At 39.4% G+C, this 17,794-nt stretch overlaps 1 protein-coding gene across 1 annotated transcript; it reads left to right on the top strand.

The window, feature by feature from the left end:
* Positions 1-367: 367 nt before the first annotated feature.
* LOC306845754 (interferon-induced very large GTPase 1-like) lies at positions 368-6,508 on the top strand (the record flags this gene model as incomplete). Its single annotated transcript, XM_079378733.1, has 2 exons — positions 368-406; positions 1,793-6,508. The coding sequence occupies 2 exons, from the start codon at positions 368-370 to the stop codon at positions 6,506-6,508; spliced, it is 4,755 nt and encodes a 1,584-aa protein (XP_079234859.1).
* Positions 6,509-17,794: the final 11,286 nt, after the last annotated feature.

Raw genomic sequence — 17,794 nt, 5'->3', positions numbered from 1 at the left:
AATTAGAAGATCTGGCATCTTTTAAATAATTTCAGATGTATTAAGCAAGGTACGAAGAATGGACCCCTGGTTACCCGTGCTTTATTTTTAAAGACTCTTTATTGGATTCTCGTTTGTGTATTCTATTTGTCCTTCAGCAACACTTTGTAACATATCAGATGAGGAAACTCAGGTGTTTATCTTTATGCTGTTATTTGTGATATAGTAGTCAATTAATTCTGTCCATTAAAGGAGTCATTTAATATTCCTTATGCCATATGAATTGCTCTGTAAATGGCAGATAAAAACTTAGGTGGTTACAAACTAACCAACACAAAGTCTACTTTCTTTTTACTTACAAGATCAAACCAGAACTGTTGAAGACAACATGGACAACACAACCACAAAAGAAAAAGAGAGAGACAGGGTAAGTTCTGTGTGAAGTGTAAACTAACCACTGAAAACACTTGGCTATATGGGATATATATATGTTTTTTTTTAATTGTTGCAAGTTGCAAGCTAATGCTAAACTTTTGCTTCACATCAATCTACAGTACATACCCCATAATGCCAAAGAGATGAAGGGTGCAGATGTTGAAAATAGTGGTCATACAAAAGTCTGTTGAATCATACAAAAATAGTTTATTCTCACTATATAAATCAGTTATGAGAGAAACTAAGTGGAACAAATTCATTGCCCAGGGGAAGAAAAATGCACAGTGTTTTTGTAAGTGTATTTACTTCTCATTAGCGTTTAGAGCAGTTGTTGTTGCTAGGAAAGGCTTGTTTTGTTTACTGTGTGGAGACGTGCTGATATGGCGTTTGGTCTTGTACTGTATCGCGTCCCTTGTCAGTGTCGTGGCTTGCTTGGCCGTTTGTTGTGATAAACAGGAAAGTTGGTTCAGTTTAATTCAATTAGTATTTTGCTATACGAGTATAAAAAAGCTTAGTTTACCACAGCAGCCATCGCGGCAGCACTCGTGTGAAGACCGAAGAGTGTAAAGACCATCGACTCTACCGTGCGACTCCACTATACAGGGACACCGGCAAGGGATAGTAGTATCGTATAGTATATTTATTTCTCCTCTTTACTACTACTATGTGTAAGTAAGTTGTTGTATTTTTAGCATGTGTGTTTGGCTCAGTGTTATTTTTTTAGGATTACTGATAAACTAATGTAGTTTGATTTGTATTTGTTATCTATTTTAATTTTAGTTAAAGTTGTAGTAATGTTTGTCCTTTTATTAGTTTTTTTTATTTATGTCTGTATAGGTTTTTTTAATTAAGTTTTAGGTTTATTTAATTTGAGTTATTTTAGTACTTCAATTATAATTAGTAATAATATTTCCAATAATAATTAGAATCATAATTATACTCATACCTTTTGTTCCTTTAATATTTTGAATTGTTTTTAGCTTTATTTTTTGTTTTCATTTAATGTTAAGTTTTGAGAAATTTAGTTGTATGCATTTTTATTTAATTTCTTTATTTTTAAATGTGCATATATAGTATTTTTAAAGTTTTAGCTTTTAGTTTTGGATCTGTTTTAGTTGTTTTAATATTACAATTGATTGCTTCTGTTGTCTTCATTTGTAAGTCTCTTTGGATAAAAGCGTCTGCTAACTGACTAAATTAAATAAATGTACAGGCAATACTGCTGCACATCTATACCTCTAAATTTAAATTGTTTTATAAAAGTATCCAAGTGTAAGCTCTTGATCACGTCTGACTGAAGGATAAAGCTATATGGTGTCTGGAAATCTGTTTGCAGAAAATATCCTGTTAGACAAATGACTGTTAGTTTATTTTACAGGCCAAAACAGCCAAAGACCTTGGAACAAGAGGAAAAGAACTGAAAAAAGAAGTAGAGGGACTTTTTCACAGACTTCAACTTGAAGCCAAGTTCAACTATAAACTGAGAGCTTCAGATGTTCTTGAGATAACTGCACATTCATTGCAGTCCCATGGGTCTTGTACCGAGGAAGAACTGGTTCACATGTTCTTACAAAAACTACTGATGATGAACTACAAAGCCAGAAGTATCACTGTTACAAAGACTAGTGAGCATCACAATGAAAAACAACAAAAAGCCAAACAATCATCTGAAGACACTGTTGATGTGTTTAGTGAACTTTTTGAAGAACCATCTTTGTCTGATGAAAGAGAGAGCAACACAGACCCTATTCACCCGATGGATGTTCAGATGGCTGTGTTTCATTGTGCTGATGGTTTCCTGAAGCAGCTGATGGTCACTAAACTGTCCCAGTGCCGGTACGCTCTGCCTCTGCTTGTTCCTGATCCATTCACACAACAGATTGAGTTTCCTCTCTGGACATTTAGAGAAATTAACCAGAGCTGGAAGATAAAAAACAACAACTATGAAACCATCAGTCAAAACCAGCCGGTCTGGAAGGCAGCGACTCCAATGGTGTTTTTCTTCAGATTTGGCTCTGTGTCCTCATCCAAGTCTCAGCTGATGAACAGTCTGATCAACGAGAGACACCACACGTTCTTCCACAGACACTGTCCAGGCAGCAGCAGAACCAGAGTCCTGATGGATGGAGTGGTGGAGATCGCCTGGTTCTGCCCTTCTGGGACACATGATGATAAATTCACCAGCCGCATTGCCTTCTGTAATCTACACGGTGATGCAGGAGAACATGAGAAACAGCTGGATATAATGACTAAAGAGGCCTCAGTCAATGTTGTCGTCTTACCACAGCTCAGCAGGAATGACGAAGGAATGACAAAAATCCAAAGCCTTTACAAGGACCCAAAGCCACTGATTTGCCTTCTTCCCGAAAATGATTTAGCTCTCACTGAGCAGAGGAATGGAAAATATAAAATTGGTTTGAAAGACAGAGGTCAGGCAGAAGTGTCTGAAGATCTCAGACAAGCTATTTCAAATTGTCTTTCAGAATCTGCTTCCACTTTCAGACTTGAAGACGTGTCCAAACACTCAGACATCAGAGTAGATGAGGAAGATGATGATGACTGCAGGAGAGGAAAGGAGGCAGCACAGCAAATGATTAATTTACTGAAGAGAAAACATCTGACAGAAATCAAAAAATCTGTTCTGCCCTGTCAGGGCGAACTGTGGCATCAGTGGTGTAAGATGAATAAAGAACTAAATCGACCTCAAGGAGATGACCCAGACATGGAAATTAGTAAAAAAAAAATTGAGATGATGAAAATCCGTGAAGAGCAGCATAAAGCTCCCATCAGTGAGTTTATACATTTATTCATGAAACAAATGAACTCACATGTTACAAATAAATCAATGTTTTTTCTTAAATGGCTCAGAATCCTCCTGGATGAACATACCTCAGCTGATCTTTCTAGTCTACATCAAGAGTATGATAAAACATGGTCAGAACTCTCAAAACTAAGTAAGAGCAGTAATAAATCTGCAGAACTGTTGCCAAAACAAACAGAACTTGTGAAATTATCTAAGAAACTTCAAGATGCAACATTTGGTTTGGAGCACATCATGAGGGAGATCGGTCAGATCTATGAATCATGTTCATCTGTGAAGGAGAACATGAAAGACTTGAAGATTAACTTCTCTTCTCTCCCAAGTCTTGCAGCACGGATGATGATCTCTGGGTTTCCTCTAGAGCTGATGGATGGAGATACAGCTCATGTTCCTGTGATCTGGATCAGTGCTGTTCTAGATCAACTCATCCAGAAAGTGGGAGATCAGAGAGTCTTTGTTCTGTCAGTTTTAGGGCTTCAGAGCTCTGGGAAATCCACCATGCTGAATGCAATGTTTGGACTCCAGTTTGTGGTCAGCGCTGGCAGGTGCACCAGAGGAGCCTTCATGCAGCTGGTCAGAGTCTCAGACGAGATGAAAACACAGAAGAACTTTGACTATATTCTGGTTGTTGATACTGAGGGTCTTCGTGCTCTAGAACTGGCTGGAAGTTCAACAAGACATCATGACAATGAATTGGCCACATTTGTTGTTGGTCTTGGAAATATGACATTGATCAACATCTTTGGAGAAAACCCGTCTGAGATGCAGGACATTCTTCAGATTGTGGTTCAGGCCTTCATGAGAATGAATGAGGTCAGACTGCATCCCGGCTGTGTGTTTGTGCATCAGAACGTTTCAGACGTCACAGCTAGAGAGAAAAACATGGAGGGAAGGAGACGACTGCAGGAGACACTAGATAAGATGACAAAACTCGCTGCTGAAGGTGAAGTCTGTGATGCAGAACGTTTCAGTGATGTCATTAGATTTGATGTACAGAAGGATGTGGTGTATTTTGCTCAGCTCTGGGAAGGCACCCCACCCATGGCACCACCAAACCCTTCATATTGTGAAAACGTTCAAGACCTTAAGAAAACTATTCTTTCACATGTCTCAAAATCAAATGGCATGATGCTGACAGACATAAAAATTCACATTAAAAATCTCTGGGAAGCTTTGCTGAAGGAACGGTTTGTGTTCAGCTTCAAAAATGCCCTGGAGATCGCCACATACAGGAGATTGGAGACAGAATACAGTAAGTGGACCTGGAGTCTTAGGAAGGCCATGCTGGAAACTGAAAACAAACTACAGAACCAAATAGAAAATGGAGCAATCAGTGAGGTTGAGGAAACACATCTTCAAGAAGAACTAAATGTAAAAAGTACAGAAGTGAAAAAATCTATGTCAGAATTCTTTGAGAGAGACACCAATGCCAGTATACTGATTCAGTGGAAAACATCTTTTGAAATAAAAGTCTCACACATACAGGAAAACATTATTAGGGAAACACAGAGGAAACTGAATGTGGTGCTTCAGCAGCGAGACCTGAGGAAAAACATTGACGCTCAGAGGACACAAAATGAAAACACTCTCCTTGAGAAGGCCAAAAATCTTGCCTTAACTTTCAAAGAGAAAGCAAAAGATGATAAGATCCTGCAAAGAGAGTTTGATTCATTTTGGAATCATTGTTTGAGTGAGATTACCAAGGACACACCTCAAGTCCAAGACATTGACATTTTAAAAGACATGAAGGAGGTCCTTAGTAACAATGAAAGTTTTTTAAACCTCAAGACAAAAATTTTGAACATGTCAAGCTATTCAGAGTATATTCAGATTAATAAATCTAGAAAAAAACATATGTGGTGGCACAGTTCTAGAGAGTATGATGCCCAAATCAACCAACTAATTACAGACATTGTTCTGCAAGTAAATAAAATGATTATGTCATATAACATAGCAAAAATGGGCTACAATAAAACTTACATTCATGAACTCACTGGTTTCATCATAGCAAAGTTAGTAGAACATGAGGAAGAATATAAAGAGAAATATACATTCAAGAAACACTTCTTCAGTAATTTGGTACTTGCCATATTCAAAAAAGAACAAATGACATTCATGGAACAACACAACCTTTTCAGGAACGGTAATGATCCGGTTCTCTACTTTACAATAAAAAGAGAAGAGTATTACAGAATTTTCCAGAAATACTGTCAGGGAGCAACATCAGCTGCCATTATAGGAGAGATCATCTGTAATAAACTGAAAAAACCCATTCAGCAGAGTGTCTACAAGAAAACTGCACAAGATTTGGCAGATGAAATGAGATCAAACTGTGAATCACTGAATGGAAACAGATCTAATCTGGAGAAACACATCCTCATGACTCTGTCAGAAAAGGAGGATTTTGAGACATACATAACCTACATTCATAAACCCAAAGAATACTTCAAGAGTTTCATCAGAGATGAAGTCAGTCTGTATTTAAATGATAACTTCAACATCAGTGTTCTGCCCAAAATTAAAGATGATTTAAGGCAGAAAGAGAATCAGATCATAGAAGCAGTGCAGAGAGCATCTGAAGAGGTTGATGATAGTGGAGATGCTGATCTGTGGTTGAAGATTTTCATGCTGAATTTATCAGATGTGCTGATATTCTCTGAAAAGGACCTTGGTGGAGTGAGTCGTGATGATGTTGATGTAAAACTCCTAGCCGAGGTAATAAGAAAAGAACTTCCTTTTGCAATTTCTGACATGAGTAAGGAATTCAGTACAGAATCATTTCTACAGAAGCTGGAATATAAGGACAGGCCAGATGAGATTCTAAATGAACACCTCTGTACATGCTGTTGGGTTCAGTGTCCGTTCTGTAAAGCCATCTGCACCAACACAGCAGAAAACCACAAACCACAACTTCACAGTGTTCCTTTCCATCGACCTAATGGACTGAATGGGTGGCATTATAGAAGAACACAATATCTTTGTGCAGACTTTTGCACAACTCTAGTAACAAGTACTAAGAGATTTTATCCAACTCATGAATCTAAAGAATCCATTCCATATAAAGATTACAAATCAGCAGGAGGTGTTTATGCTGAATGGCGCATCACCCCTGACCTCACTGAGCTGTCGTACTGGAAGTGGTTTGTCTGCAGATTCCAGAAAGAGCTGGAAAAGTACTATGAGAGAAAATTTCAGGGTCGGGGAGAGATCCCAGATGAATGGAGAAACCACTCAAAAGAGGACGCTATTGAGAGTTTGGACAAATACTTCTGAACAAGCATAATGTATAATCAGTGAAGAAAAATGAATGATTCTTTTTATTCTTTGATTTAAGTCTATGTATATTATGTAGTTCAAGAACACCTCTGAAGAAACTCTTAGACTGTTAGGATTAGGTTATAAAAGTTATGAAGCCTTAAAAAAAGTTTGAAGTTTGAACTATCTACTCTACAATATAAAACCATTTAAATAATCATTAAATGAAACTAATCACCTCTTTATTTGGAGATCTGAGTTTTTGCTTTTGATAACAATTGAAATTGTTTTTACATGCTTTTTAAAACTTCAGGTTGTCTTTTTTTATCTCATTGTTATTAGCAATAATGATTAGTTCCTAAATATACAAAATACTTATGTTTGACAAAATATGCGTTTAAAACTGCAGTAAATGAGTCTTTTGAAAATCATGCATTTTAAATTCTACTATTAACTGCATGCAGTACAGGTCTGACAGTATCTGAGTATTAATAATGTCACTTTCACTGATATGTTAACATTAAGTACTAAATATTAATGCATGTGTCTTATTTAATCTATCATATAATACAAAACAACACTCTAATGTCTTAAAATGATGTAAATTGTGAATAAAGATCAGATTCAAATTCCTTCAAGTGCATTCTGTGCATTATTGCAGATCAAATCCAGACTACACTTAGACTTAAATGATGGAATCATGATCTGATCGCTCTTGACTGCATTAACAGCAGGTGGAAAAACCCACATTTGTATTTGTTCTGAGTTCAATTAAACGAAGGTGTAAATGGACAAGTGTTTTGTCATCCATTCATAGACTCTTTTATTGAACTGAAATGAGTCGACTCAAGCTAGATAATGACACTCTTGTCTTCTGTAGAACTTCAAACTTATAAACTTCATCAAATTATATGAAGATCATATCTAACTTACAAGCCAAAAACGTGTTATAAACGTGTTTCCTTTCATAGGCTACTTTGACCAATCCAGGCAAAAGAACTGTTTCAAACTGAGAAAGACATTTTTCATCTACATAAAATATTGTATGACATTCATTTGCAGAATTTAAGCAAGAAACACAAAACAGGCTAGAAGTCACAAAAATACCTACTCTTGTTTTGCTCAAACCTCGATCTTCCAACGTGACGAGCTTCATTAAAGTTAGAGTTTTCCCTCATTTTTAACTTAATATCTTCATTAAGAAGTATAAGGAAACATTAAAACATAAATTGAACGCGACAGTCCAATAACACTTGTGACATAAACGGCGGTAAAACTGTCTCTTTAATATATACGATATTGAATGTACTTACTGTGGCTTCCAAAACATCCGTGGACATAATCACGCAGAATCAGCAATAAATATAAAACTTTTAGCGCAAAATTCACAAAAACGCCTGAAAACAACAACAAGACTCCTGAGGTCCACAGAAGCGATCATACGTCATCAATCAAAGAGTCACATGACCAGGTGTTTGTTACCTGAGCACAGGTTCAAATAAACGGGTTCCACAGAAATATTGAGCAGCACAACTGTGTTCAACATTGATAATAATCAGAAATGTTTGTTGAGCAGTAAATCAGTATATTATTATGATTTCTGAAGATCATGTGACACTGAAGACTGGAGTAATGATGCTGAAAATACAGCTGCAGATCACAGAAATAAATTACAGTTTAACAGATATTCAAATAGAAAACAGCTGTTTTAAATTGTAATAATGTTTCATTATTTTTTTTTTTTATGAATTTTTGATTAAATAAATGCAGCCTTGGCGAGCAGAAGAGTCTCTTTCAAAAACATTTAAAAAGCTTAATTATTCCAAATGTGTAATATAATATAATATGTGTTACAACTGTGATTATCATTGTGTATGAGCAGGAGATTAGAGCATGAAGTGTTGTATACTGCTACATCACTAGAGGGCCATGATTCACCAAGAATGATGAATGTAAACACTGCAGATCTCAGCACATATGAGCAGAAAACTCTGAAGACAAAGACATCTGTTCGCTTAATTGTTCTTCTTGCATTGAGAATGAAAGATTTCTAATCTCAAAACGAAAGGAAGTGGCATTAAGGATCAATAGGCTAGTGTGGAAACACACTATATGGAATATTTCCGAAATTCTGTTTTAAAAAATATAAATGTGAAGGGTACAGCACAGTTTGAAATGCTTCCAGCTTGCTGTATACGTCTCGACTAATTTTACATGCAGACTGACACCAGATTGAGGTTATAATGAACATTTTATTGCAGCACAAGCAAAATCCCCCAGCAGCTTTTGTTCTTTGTGAGCTGCAGGGTCTGTTTGTTCAGATCCAGCAGAGGGAGTCGAAGGTCTTCTCAGGAAACACCAGCCGGATCTCCAGGGGTCGTTTCCATGACTCCCACAGTCTCTCAGGTGCCTGTGTATCCATGGAGACGACTCTGTCCAGTGCAGTGGCCAGAGATGGTTGACCTCAGGAGCTGACCTTTGACCCGAGGGTCACTCAGGGGGTCGCGGGGTCAGCAGTGGCCGGAGGGCTGGACAGTACTCACACTGATTAGCCGTCCTTTTAACCAGCACAACCTTCATCAAGATGATTAGAATATTGACCAATGTAAATCGCATGTAAATCACAGGAAACTCAGCAAACACACTACTGCTGGGATTAAAAATAGTGACACTGTGAATGTATATAAATACACATTTTTAGATGTCAAAACTATTCTGTGTGTGTGTACATACATACACACACACACACAGAATAGTTTTGACATCTAATGTGTATTTATATACATTCATAGTATTTATTTTTATTATAGTATTTGCTTTATTTTTGTACTTTTGTAGGTGATTTGCTTTAAAATAGTTCCTACTGAAAAAAGGTTGCATTGCACAAAAATTAAGAAAATTTTCTCTCAAATTCTCATTATAATATATAATTTGTGGTAAGTATAAGAATTATTATTTTAATATTTCTATGTTATATCGCATGTGATTATGTCATTCATTCAATTATTAATAATGATTTAGTCTCATTAGCGAGGTACTGTACAGTATTTTTTGTACAGTGAATATTGCATGTAATATAGTGTTTTTTTTATTTTTTTATTAAAAACAGTAAAACAAACATTTGTACATAAGCACCATTAAATAATATACTTTTTTTGAGTTCTACTTAATTTACCATCACAGTGTTACTTGTGAAAAAGATTAGATTCCTATGCAATGCATGATCTGATCAAATGCATGCATGCAAGTCTCTTTGCATAAAAGCATCTGCCAAATGCATGAATGTAAATGTAGATTGTTGAAGCTTCTGCTGCTGAACACGTTTCAAAATGGCACCAGCAGCGTTGTTCATCCCAGAGGAGGTGTATATGTCATCATGGATGCTAAAAGACACGTGATCAAAGCCTTCTTCCTCCCAATAATGTATGCCCTGCAGCAGATGGCTTGTCAATATCAATATATTAATTTAAAAGCAGCGGCACGATCAGGATAGAGTCCTGGGGTCGCTGCAAGAGAACAAGGGCAAAGAAAGGAGAGACACTCCAGAGATTACAGTCAGTGAGAAATAAAGAATCTCCTGCAGATCAAATTAAAATGTAAAGCTGTCAGGGGAGGATTCACAGTCTGATTAAACTGAACAACAGTAAAGCATCTATTGCCAATAAAGCTGCAGAGTTTTTCATAAAAATGCATCCTTGCTGAATAAAATGATTGTATTCTTTTTTTTTTTTAATGGTAGTGTATCATGGTTTGCACAAAAATACTTGATTTGTTTTGATAATAATCAGAAATGTTTGTTGATCAGTAAATCAGTATATTAGAATGATTTCTGAAGATCATGTGACACTGAAGACTGGCGTAATGATGCTGAAAATACAGCTTTGATCACAGGAATAAATTACATTTTAATAGATATTCACATAGAAAACAGCTGTTTTAAATTCTATATTTCACAATTTGATAATGCATTTTTGATCAAATAAATGCAGCTTTGGTGAGCAGAAGAGACTCTCTGTCAGGGTTGGGTGCAGGGATAGAGCGAGGACTCAAATGCAGGAGGAAAATCGGGCTTTATTAATTATAAAATAAAATAAACAAACAAACAAAAACTACCCCGTAGGGGAAAACACACTGGCAAGGCAGGGCAAGACAAGGCAAGGCAAGGCAGGACAGGACAGGACTTCATGAGGGTAGGGTCGACGACGAACCAGCACGGGACTGCAAACACAAGGAGATTATAAAGGGAGCCAATGAGGAGGGTAATGAGGTAAACACAGGTGGGGAAATTTAACCAATAATTAGGAAACAAGGTGGGTGGGGTCAAGACAATTGACATGAGCACATGGCACATAGAACCAAACAAGACAAGCCATGTGCTCACACAAAACAAAAACACAAGCACATGGCCAGCAAAACAAATCACTAGCCATGTGCAAGACAGGACACGAACACGCAGCTAACGAGGAGACTCATCAGCTGCATGTTCACAAAACATGACAAACATGAAAGCACAGATCAAAACAAAACAAGAAAAAGCACGCGGCCGAAACCGAACCACGTGCCGAACAAAACGCACACACACAGAGACAGAGGACAGAGGAGCGCACGACCCGAGCAAACTCGAAATCGCACGCTCCCCAGCAAGAACAAACCTGGAGCGTGAGTGTCCGAACCCCGACACGAAACCAGAACAGAGTCTGAACAAGACAGGAGTGCCGGGATCCGAACACCACGCCCCAACATGAAACAGAGCACGCAGACAAGAGAGCGCGCAGCTCGAGCACACTCGAAGCCACGCGCTCACCAAAAAACAAGACAAGAAGGGAGTGTCAGGGCTCCGTCACAAAACCATGAATAAACTAGACCGAAGTGACAGAACCCTGACACTACCCCTCCCCAAAGGGACGCCACCTGGCGTCCCTAAGGAGGACACCAAAAACAAGACAGAAACATGACAAAAGACAAGACTGGTACAAACCTGAGAACACAAGACAGACAGGGGTCAACACACAGAGACAAGGAAGGGTGGGAGGGGGGGGGAAGCCAAGCCAGTGCCAGAAACTAAGCCCAGGAAGTCTTTAGGATGGTCCAGGGTGGGACGGGAGGGTTGAGCCAGGGAGGCTCCAACAGTTCTGGAGTCCTGGCTGAGGGCCAGGGTGGAGCTGGAGGGACGGACCAGTGGGGCTCCAGCCTTTCAGGAGTCCTGGCTGCGGGCCAGGGTGGAGCAGGAGGGACGGACCAGGCGGGCTCCAGCAGTCCAGGAGTCCTGGCTGAGGGCCAGGGTGGAGCTGGAGGGACGGACCAGGCGGGCTCCAGCAGTCCAGGAGTCCTGGCTGAGGGCCAGGGAGGAGCTGGAGGGACGGACCAGACGGGCTCCAGCAGTCCAGGAGTCCTGGCTGGGGACCAGGGTGGAGCTGGAGGGACGGACCAGGCGGGCTCTTGCGCCTCTGGAACCCCGGCAGGAGGCCAGAGCAGGACCAGCAACTTGGCAGCCGACAAGGGCATCAGAGAAAGGAGCTTGGGCGGCGCTGGCAGGCCAAGGAGGTTGAGCGGAGCCAGCAGGGCAAGGAGCTTGAGTCTGGGCAGGGACTGCAGGGTAAGGAGCTTGGGTGGCGCCGGCAGGGCAAGGGGCTTGAGTCTGGGCAGAGACTGCAGGGTAAGGAGCTTGGACGGCGCCGGCAGGGCAAGGAGGTTGAGCGGAGCCGGCAGGGCAAGGAGCTTGAGTCTGGGCAGAGACGGCAGGGCAAGGGGCTTGGGCGGCACCGGCAGGGCAAGGGGCTTGAGTCTGGGCAGAGACTGCAGGGAAAGGAGCTTGGGCGGCGCCGGCAGGGCAAGGAGCTCGGGCGGCGCTGGCATCAGGGCAAGCCGCTCGGGTGGGGCCGGCAGGGCAAGAAGCTTGGGCGGGGCCGGCAGGGCAAGGAGCTTGTGTGGGGCCGGTAGGGCAAGAAGTTCTGGTGGGGCCGGCAGGGCAAGAAGCTTGGGCGGGGCCGGCAGGGCAAGCAGCTTGGGTGACTCAGAGATGGCCTCCTGGCCAGCAGAGGGCTCTGGAACGGCCTCCAGGCCTTGAAGGGTGGAAGAAGCCTTCCTCCTGTTCCTCCTCCTCCTCCTCCGTCTCTGAGAGTGGGGAACTGCTGCATCGCCGTCGGGCGATGCTGGGGGCTCTGCAGCTTCATCAGCCGCCGCTGGGGGCGCTGCAGCTCCGTCGGTCGCCCCTGGGGACGCTGCAGCTTCATCAGCCGCCACTGGGGAAGCTGCAGCTTCGTTGACCACCACCTGAGGTACACCAGCCTCCTTAGCTTGGGAACGGGCCAGGAACTCCACCCATTCCCAAAAAGTCAGGTGGTCCAGCCCCCTCATCCTCCACCAGTTGAGGGGCTCGTCAAGGGCACTGTTGAAAAGATCCTTGAGGGCCGGATCATTGAACCCCAACCCCTCTGCAGCACCACTGAACTCCAGGGCGAACCTCCTGACATCAGTGCCCTGTTGACGGAGGGAGCTCAGGGCCTTGAACTGGAGGATGCGTTGGTAGAGGGGGCTGGAGAGAGTGGAGGGTGGTGGATGGCGCAAGCCCTTCCTCCGCTGAGTCCTCATCTGGCTGGTTCGTTCTGTCAAGGTTGGGTGCAGGGATAGAGCGAGGACTCAAATGCAGGAGGAAAATCGGGCTTTATTAATTATAAAATAAAATAAACAAACAAACAAAAACTACCCCGTAGGGGAAAACACACTGGCAAGGCAGGGCAAGACAAGGCAAGGCAAGGCAGGACAGGACAGGACTTCATGAGGGTAGGGTCGACGACGAACCAGCACGGGACTGCAAACACAAGGAGATTATAAAGGGAGCCAATGAGGAGGGTAATGAGGTAAACACAGGTGGGGAAATTTAACCAATAATTAGGAAACAAGGTGGGTGGGGTCAAGACAATTGACATGAGCACATGGCACATAGAACCAAACAAGACAAGCCATGTGCTCACACAAAACAAAAACACAAGCACATGGCCAGCAAAACAAATCACTAGCCATGTGCAAGACAGGACACGAACACGCAGCTAACGAGGAGACTCATCAGCTGCATGTTCACAAAACATGACAAACATGAAAGCACAGATCAAAACAAAACAAGAAAAAGCACGCGGCCGAAACCGAACCGCGTGCCGAACAAAACGCACACACACAGAGACAGAGGACAGAGGAGCGCACGACCCGAGCAAACTCGAAATCGCACGCTCCCCAGCAAGAACAAACCTGGAGCGTGAGTGTCCGAACCCCGACACGAAACCAGAACAGAGTCTGAACAAGACAGGAGTGCCGGGATCCGAACACCACGCCCCAACATGAAACAGAGCACGCAGACAAGAGAGCGCGCAGCTCGAGCACACTCGAAGCCACGCGCTCACCAAAAAACAAGACAAGAAGGGAGTGTCAGGGCTCCGTCACAAAACCATGAATAAACTAGACCGAAGTGACAGAACCCTGACACTCTCTGTTTGTAAGTGGCCAGTTTTCCATTCAGCTGCTTTGAGTTCTCTGTATATCTGGTGGAATCAGGCTGATTTTGCTGTGAAACTCTCATGTTTTTAAGCGGTAGACATGAAGCACTGAGAGTTATTGATAAGCACCTGTTATTTAAAAGGCAGTAAACGGCACCTGAACACTCTTGACCTTCAGAGCTTCTTCTTTTGAATGCCAATGAAACGTTTCCGCCACGTGACACATCATAAACGGTGGCGCGTTACGCAACATCTCTCCTGGAGAATTTAACACAAACGGTTGACCTTTGACCTTCTCTGAACCCCTGAACCTTTCTGAAGGAGGGTGAAAGTGAACCGGTTCAGCCATTGATTTAGTGAAGGGTCTCTTTAGATTTTTATTGAGTTTTAGTTTTTAATGCTTTAATGTCTGTTTGTGGAAGAAAAAAGCAGGACAGAAAAAAACAGACAGATGAACTCCCTCACTGCATTAAATATGGGTAAGAATCCTATATTGACCAATAAAATCTTTTGTATATATTCATGCAACCATAAAACCTGCTGCAGATGCTAAATCATTTGCAAACATCTATTATTGTTTTGCATCTCCGTAAATGTTTCTGGTCACTCAAGTGCCTTTATAGATCTGACTATGGTGATCAGAGCAACAGCACATGAGAGGTCACCTCCGCTGACCTTTGACCTCTGACATATGGCAACGAAGCGCACTAAAAATGTGCTCAGTAAAATTTGACCTGACATACAGGCACACTTGAAGTCCTCCTGTAAAAAACACGTTTTATATGCATATATTGTTTGAAACATGATAAATAGGACAAAGGAGCCAGTATGTAAGTAAACCAGGGTTATAGTTAACTAAACTAAAGCCATAAATAAAAATAAAAAAAGAAAGGAAATTAAACATTAATTGAATTAAATAAACATTAACTGAAATAAAAATAAAATATATAAAAAGTTAAACAATTTTTTTTACAGCTAGTTGACAAGCAACATTTATAATTTTCACTTAGTTTAACCTAATGTACTAAAACTAATACTGAAATAAAAAAATATATTAAAAACATTAAAAAAACAAATTAATAGCAATTACAAAACACAACAAATTTAATAAAACTTTAACTGAAATGAAAATGTAAAGCATAAACATAAAAACGTATTCAAATATTTATAAAAAAAAAAAAAAACAATATCTCAATAATAGTAATATAAGTGAAAAACTAAAAACCTTTTCATTGCTTGAAATAAAATATTACCCGAAAGAAAGAAATGCCAACTGAAATAAAATAATATACATAAAAACTTGTCAAGGCAACTTTTTACTTTTACAATTACTTTTACTTGATGAACTAAAATAACTACAAACCTAAACATTAATACAAACTATAAAACATAAAATAATTGCTTAAAGTTTAACTAAAAATAAAGTTGAAAATACAAAAATAAAATTAATAAAATATTAATAAAAGCTAGAATCATGTCTGAATTATACTAAAATTAGTAAAACACTAGCTTTAGCTTTTTAAATGCATCTTTTTAGCAGTTCCCTCTGCTTTCATAATATTCAGAGAGACCAATAACAATGTGCAATTTCCATTAGACTCGAGGTCCATCTTAAGGTAACCTGACCTTTAAAGGTCTTCATTGTGTATTTGAGACCAGATTTAGAGGGCTTTCACACATCTCATTCTGGAAAGGACAGCTCTCAAATAGTGAAAACAAAGCACACGGGCCTAATAATAGAGCACATTTTTACCACCTAAGTCAAGGATATGGATCAATACTAATAACAATGCCTTTTGCAGCGTTCAGGGGGCTGCGAACACACACACACACACTTCTGTAAGGGCTCTCCAATCAGTTTCTCAACTATCATCCACGGCGTGTTTTATAGAGCCTGATTGCACACATTGCATCGGTGCCGCAAGCCGTGACGAAACACAATGAAGATTTCTAATGCACTTCAGTGCAAAAACCACCTGCAAGCAACACATGCAGGAAAACTGACTGTTTTTACGAGGAAAAAAGCATGCGTTGCATTCAAAACAATGAGTTGAACAGTATTCTGGAGTTTTCCTTTTTTAATGTAAGCTGTTCAAAGAAATACTGTTTGGCCCCTGAAACAAAAGCAACATTTTAGGGTGAGAATAACAAATAAAACTAAAGCTTATTCTTAGACTTCAGCTTTTGACTTAGGCCAAGAAGTAACAATCCACATCCGCAATGCCCTAGCAACCACATAGCAAAATCCTGGAAACCAGGCCTATTATATAGTTAACCAAAGCAGATAAATGTTAACTGAAATAAAATATATAAAAACATAAAAGCAATTTCTAGGTAGTTGCCAAGGCAACATTTCTCATATTCATTTAGTTTAACTTGATGTACTAAAATAAGTAAAACTAAATAAAATAAACAAATAAATAAAATGTACTAAAACTTTACCTAAAATCAAAATGGAAAACATATAAATTAATTTAAAATATTAATAAAAATTATAATAGTATTTAGGAAAGGGGAAAACAGTCAGAACAAAAACCAGGGTCATTATACTTAACCAAAATAAAACAAACTAAAACCATTTTAATATATATATATATATTTTGTTATGTTGAAATATAAAAGACTTATTATACCCAAACTTATATAAAAATAAAGATAAAATTAACTTAAAAATAACTAAAATTAAAGAAAAATGTAGACACATTTAAAAAAAAAAAAAAAAAAGATTAAAAACTACAAAATTGCTAGAGCTTTAACTAAAATTAAAAAGAAAACTCAAAATATAAAACCTATAATACTCATAGAACATCACAGCAACTGCATAGCAACACCCTAGCAACCACCCAGAATACTCTACACTCTCAGAAAAAGGTACAAAAGCTATCTCTGGCTTTTCAAACTGTACAAATATGTATCATTAATGTACTAATACATACACTTTAGGTACTAATATGCAACTTTAAGGCACTTATCTGCACCCTCTGGGGTAAATAAGGTACAAAAGAGTCCCTTTTAAAAGGGAAATGCCTCATTGCTGTGTTGGCAATTTAGCGATTTTCTCATCGTTGTTGCAACTTTTAATGTTTTTGCAATATTTAAATAGCCTATATTTGGCAATATTTTTTGTGATTAATAAACACCAAAAAAAAAAAAAAAAAAAGTGGTTTATAACATGGTTTCTTGACAACAGAATCAGAAAAATAATGCAAACGAGAGTGGCTGTATTGGTATTTTGGCTGTATTAAAACAGAAATAGGCTGTATAAAAAGGAAACAAATGTAAAGGGCTGATATGAGGAGAATGATATGCTAATTTGGGCGTGACTTCATCTAGTGACATTTAGGGACTTTTCAAACAGGCTTTGACTATGGAAGGTGGATAGGGCCAAAAGTGTTTAAACAGAACGTGTGAAATTTGACCATGTCAACACGCACTGTTTGTCCACGTTAATGCATCAGTTTTGAACGTGTTTCTTTTAAACACATTCTGGGTGTGTTAAGGCATCAGCTTTCACCACGTGTTTTTGGTACGTGTATAGACACACAGGCTAACTGTGTAAAAACAACGAATATGAATATGTTTCTTAGTGCATGCACATTCTGGAAATGTTCAAATGTGTAATACTTTTTAAAGCATTAGCATCTAGATTTACCCACATATTAATTCTTTCTTTAGTTCATTATGGCATTGCTTTACTGATACTGTGCTAGAGCAAATTAATTAATGTTGTGGTGTAAATTAAGAGTTGAACGAACGTTGAACTAAACAACTAAAAAGGGGATGACAAATCATGACATAAGACTGACATCACACA

Source organism: Barbus barbus (assembly GCF_936440315.1).
Source record: "Barbus barbus genome assembly, chromosome: 26".
NCBI classification, from domain to species: Eukaryota; Metazoa; Chordata; class Actinopteri; order Cypriniformes; family Cyprinidae; genus Barbus; species Barbus barbus.
Note: the sequence above shows the minus strand (reverse complement) of the source record. Positions and strands in the feature narration are given on the sequence as shown.